At 34.8% G+C, this 5774-nt stretch overlaps 1 protein-coding gene across 1 annotated transcript; it reads right to left on the reverse strand.

The window, feature by feature from the left end:
* Positions 1 to 1870: 1870 nt before the first annotated feature.
* LOC134686776 (uncharacterized) lies at positions 1871 to 4703 on the reverse strand. The gene is made up of 2 exons (XM_063546528.1): positions 4644 to 4703; positions 1871 to 3734 (listed from the first exon to the last, which is right to left on the reverse strand). The coding sequence occupies exon 2, from the start codon at positions 3728 to 3730 to the stop codon at positions 2057 to 2059; it is 1674 nt and encodes a 557-aa protein (XP_063402598.1). The 5' UTR covers positions 3731 to 3734; positions 4644 to 4703; the 3' UTR covers positions 1871 to 2056.
* Between the last annotated feature and the right edge of the window lie 1071 nt (positions 4704 to 5774).

The raw sequence follows: 5774 nt of genomic DNA on the forward strand, positions 1-5774 counted from the left end.
ATCGGGAAGGACGTGCGCCCTGCGCCTATAGCGCAAATTCACCAGAAATGGCGCATAGAGTGACAAATGTAAGCGCCCACGTGGCGCACGATATTTTTCACATTGTTTTGAAACGTTTAGATATCGTCAAATAGATTTCCGATCGTGTTCTGTGCCGCCATGTGTGTGTACACAACTGCATAATGTTCCTCCAATCATAGGAGCACCTATATTTTTTTAGGACGTCTCGGGTGTTTTCCTATGGTAATAGAACCATGCGGTTTAACGTCTCGGGTGTTTTCCTATTGTAATAATAGAACCATGCGGTTTAACAGATAACCCAAAAAACGTAATCAACCATCATTCATGATATAATTTTTTATAAACAACTTTACATTTGTGAAATTTGGCTATTACAGACGAGATTTAATTTAGTTTAGCTTGCTATTATTTCGATTGAAAACCCCTGAAGCCTTTTTATGAATATAGTTTTTGTCTCCATAAAAGGCGCTTAATTGTCCTTGTCATTTTTTGGTCTTTGGCTCGTTTTGACATTTTGTAAACATGACTACAGCGTATTATTGTTTTGTTCTATCAATTAATGGTACTACTCTCTACTGTTATTCTTGTCATCATGATGAAGTAATAATAATAATACAAGAAGTGCAGGAGACGTTCCTGAAATGTCCTCTAATACGGAACGTCTGGAATGAGTATGGTATCGACGAAGACCCAAATTTAATGTAAAATTAAAAAAAAACATGAACATGAACAAGCCAAGGCAACAATAACAGTTTAAAGGTTATCTTTAATATTGTCCGTTTTGGAAGAAGTTATTGTATATTCATTGAAATTACAGAATCACTGGAACTGATATCCATGATATTAGTTAAAATCATAAAGGTAAGTATCAACACCTCTTTTCCAAAACATGAAAAAATAATGATATTTTTTATTTTTTTACAGAAGTCAATTCAAATGGCCCACTCATTTGACAACATGGCCCATTATTTTTTAAAATGGCCCATTTAATTTATTATTGAGGGGCCCTGGGCCCATAGTGAAAAAAACCTTCCAGATCACTGCATAGGTCCATAAATTATTGTAGTGTTTATCAACAAAGATTTTGCGCTCGATCTTTTCAATTCAATTTTATGGAAAAACGAGCAGAAAGGCATATGATTTTTTTGGACCACTTGATAGATATAAACCTATGAATTCAGGAAAGGTATCACTGTAATTCATTGAATTTTTCCTTTAGACCAAATTTTGGAGACTTTTGTGACATGTTCACCCCCCTTTTTTGCTATATTTTGTATCTAAGAAATGCAGATTGTTGCCATGGTTACACCCAAAAGGGATTATATTTCACCCTTATGACCATTAGAAATCAAATCTATGGAAGATTCTCTTTCTACAAGTATATACATGCATAACACACATATAAAGCCTTCTTTGTTAGACAGGAGGGGAAAGTGGGTGTTTAAAAATTATGAGTGTCAATTTTAAGTTTTTTTCCTAACTGTGTATTGCTACCTTATAGACAAAGCACATAAGCACAAAAATAAAAGACACGAGTACAAATAAAATACCATAGAACCATAACACAATGACGGTATGTATAAGTACAGAGTAGAAGTCAAAATGGATATCACCGAAAATCAGACTGAACAGTACAAGTAATATTCATAAAGACAAACAAAAGAATATTATAACTGTTAAACACGTTATTTTAAAATATAAAATGATGAACAACGTCAAAACCCAGAACCAATACTTCAAGACCATGAAGACCATCGTGTTTTTTTTGTGAAATTGATACGGAATATGTATCAACATAGTCTTAAAATTGATACCTTCCGATGAACTTGTTTAGAAAAAGGACTTGACGTTCTTTGACAAAGTATATTTCAAATATGATAATTGTCATTACAGATGAAGATTTATATGAGTATAGCAAATACATTTCCTTTCAAAGTACATAATCAGATCAAAACAAATTATTCATTTGAAATCTAGTCAGTTATCCATAACAATGCAACTGTTTGTTATGCAAGTTTTATACTAAAATATTTTATCATTTAACATTATACACGACCGCGTTATACTGGTAATTTGCCACTAATAGTGTATTGGAAGATGTGTCATAGTGCAGACCCTGTGGGTATTTAAGTTGATCGTCATGAGATATAAGTTGTCGGTGGTGCTGTCCATCAGGAGAAATGACAACCACATTGCCAGAACGATAACCGGCAACAAACACATTACCATCATTGTCTACAGAGATGCCACACGGTTCACGCAGAACACGTGTATCACAGAACTTCCACAGTATGTTCCCATGAAAATCACAACATGTAACTCTGTGTTTGATATCGTTTGTATAGAACAGTTTATCACCGAATGTTGTCACATGAGCCTGCCAAGGAATTGTTTTTTTGGTAACATTGGTAACGGATTCATCACTTAGACTAATCATTTTCAGTCCTTTCTTTCTGGAACAATAAATCAAATGTCCATCTTTGTATGCCACACCGTCATTGTTTGACTTTACTTTTATTGTTTTAGTCAGTTGTTGTTTGTTTAAGTCGATTATATTTATGTTAAATGATTCCCCAGATGTAACAGCAATAGAGTCATCACCGATAAATACCACATCAAACGTATCACCGACGTTATTTATTTCAAAATCTACGGATCCGTCTGATTTGAATACTCCTATTTTGCTTTTGGAATAACAGGAAAACACCATTCTACCACCAGGGAGCATAGAACAACCTTTGACATTTGCCATATTTGTACTGATACGTTTCTGTAAAGTCAATGTTAAGTTATCAATATGTCTGGTTGGAAGAGGGACTACCATAATCTGGGCTTTTCTGTCTTTCCGTTTCTTAATTAACACATTGCAGTTATCAGAACTGACAATAATATCTCCAAACCTCTGCAAGCTGGTTGTGATTTCCAGCAACGACTTGTTAATTCGGAATGAAATATTGACTTGATTCGTGATGCTATCTTTGGTTAGAGATTGAATAAATTCTTCTTCGACTGCAATATCTTTTTCGAGTTGTTTCATGGACAAAAAAGTTTGAAGCTCCGATCCATACTGTTTTATATGAGCAAAGTTTGTTTGATATTTTGACATCTCTTGTTCTTTCTTTGTCAGAGTTGTCAGCAGTTGTCGAATTTTGCTACTTTCTTTTTGTTCTGTTGACATTAATTCTTTCGTTAAAACCTCCTGAAGTTTATCGAGGTGAAGATTTATCTTTGTCCTGGTTTGTTTTATTTCTTTCTCAATTTCTCTTTTCTTGTTTTGTAGATATACTGAATTGTCTTCCCGGTTACAACTGATTCGTTTAATATTCTCAACAACTTCCTGTAGGGTTTGTTCGATTTCGCTGATGGCGTTGGATGTTTTGACGTGTTTTATGATTTCATTAATATCGGTTAAACCTTTACAATCGTTGTGAGACTTCACACATTTCTTACAGCATGGGCAATCGTGTTTTATACAGAAAAGCTCGTATGTCTCATTATGTTTTAAGCAAACCTTTGAAATTTGATGGACTTCGGTTGGTAACTTGTTTTCCCAAATGGAACTAGTAATATAGTTTTCTGTTCCCTTTGAAATATTGTGGGGTTCTTTTCCATCTCCACATAGCCCTTGGTCTACTTCGGAACACGAAACTTCTGATGAATTGATAATCTGATCATCATAGATTTCACAACGATTTAAACTACTGGCCATGATCCTGCAACATATGTGAGAAATAAATATTACATTTTATAAAGTTATTGCGTTTAAAGCGCTTTTCTGTAGGAGTGCTAAACAAATCAGCAATTTGAAATCCAGGAAAGTATAGGGGATCAACCATTTAACTTCAAAAAGGGGGGAGGGGGTGTGCGAAGTTTATTTTGTTGATCGCAGTGGCGGATCCAGAACTTTTTATAAGAGGAGGTACCAGTAATCCTTCAGTGATTCCCTATAACATCAACTAAACTTTTCCCCAAAAAAGAGGGGTCCCGGTTCCCATCCTGGGTCGTCCTTTTTGGGTGTGCGTGGTGTAGAGATACACTGGCTTGTTCAGTCAGAATTGGAATTAATAGGCAACAGTAGTATACCGCTGTTGACTTTATTCATAAATCGATTGAGAAAACAAATCCGGGTTACAAATTAAAACTGAGGGAAACGCATCAATTGTAAGAGGAGAACTACGACACAACAGAAACACAACACTAAAATGTAGCACAGAGAGAAAGGAACTATAATATAACAATGACCATTTTCCTGACTTAGTATTACTCGATTTATTTCACTTGACTGGGCGGAGTTTAACCGACAATACAAAAAATGGGAGAACGGTTATAAACTATGAAACGTTTTTTCGTAATTATGTCATTTAACCAGGTTAATAGCAACAGCAAATCAAATTCGGAAAAGAACGATAACTGGTCACGTTAGATATACATTGCTAAATATAGTAACACGTTCGACATGTTTAAACATATCAGGTAAATAATACAAAACGAAAGTTGATAAAAAGATTTAAATGGAAACAAACTCTAGATAAATAATGTACAGTGTACCTGTGTGTTTACGTGTTTGTTTGTTTGTTTGCTTATTATTGTTTAAAAGAGACACATTGAAACAAAACGCATACCTCAATCAGTCTTCACAAGATATTTCTCTGGAATTGGATGATCGATTTTATAAAGTCAGGGGACATAATTCTTTACAACTATGAATGATTAAATATTTATTATTATACAAATCCAAGGGCTCGAAACTTTTGGTCATTCGGTAACGTAAGAAAAAAATTAACAGGAAATTTAACACTGCAAATAAAATAAGTGTTCACTTCAATGGACGTTTTATTCTATCATATCTTCATTTACGTTGCTGTGAATAACGTCCTAAGGGAGACGTACCCTATTGTTTAGTGGTTGTCGTTTGTTGGTGTGGTTCAGAAGTGTTTCTCGTTTTTCGAGACTGCTGTACCCATATTTTTACTATTTTAACAATATGTCTGTTTTGTTCAAGCATCGTTGAAAATATAACGGAATTTGATGAGACTGGCGTTATACGGTACAAGTGAGAGGTTTAGCGCTATAAAACCAGGTTCTATTCACTATTTTTCTACATAAGAACATGCCTGTATTAAGTAAGGAATATAACAGTTGTTATCAATTAGTTTGATGTGTTTTAACTTTTGATTTTGCCATTTGATTAGGACTTATATCTAGAAATTGACTACGAGGGTCGTTTGCAAACAACACTTTACGACAAAAGAGATGATTTTAACCGTTCCAATTGTGACCATTTTATTTTTAAACCCAGGAGATCCAAATGGTGAAGTTGTTATCATCACTTCGTAAATATTACGGACAGCATCACGAGTTGGTTGATCGTCAATCGTCAAGAAATATTCGTTATACAGATGATATCGGATATGTTCCTTATGTTGTAACTATTATCTCCTTTTCACGAATGTGACCTACCGAATTAGACTATTTACCGGCTTTGTAACAACATGAGCAACACGACGGGTGCCACATGTGGAGCAGAATCAACTTCCCCTTCCGGAATACAAGAAATCACCCCTAGTTTTTGTAGGGTCTGTGTTGTTTTTGTACCCCTGTTTGTGACATTTTGTTCACGCATCATTGTCAATATAACGGAAATTGATGCAACTGTTGTATGTGTGCGAGGTTTAGCGCTATAAAACCAGGTTCAATCTACCATTTTCTACATTTTAGAATGCCCGTACCAAGTCAGGAATATGACAGTTTTT

This window comes from Mytilus trossulus, chromosome 10 (assembly GCF_036588685.1).
Source record: "Mytilus trossulus isolate FHL-02 chromosome 10, PNRI_Mtr1.1.1.hap1, whole genome shotgun sequence".
In the NCBI taxonomy this organism is placed as follows: domain Eukaryota; kingdom Metazoa; phylum Mollusca; class Bivalvia; order Mytilida; family Mytilidae; genus Mytilus; species Mytilus trossulus.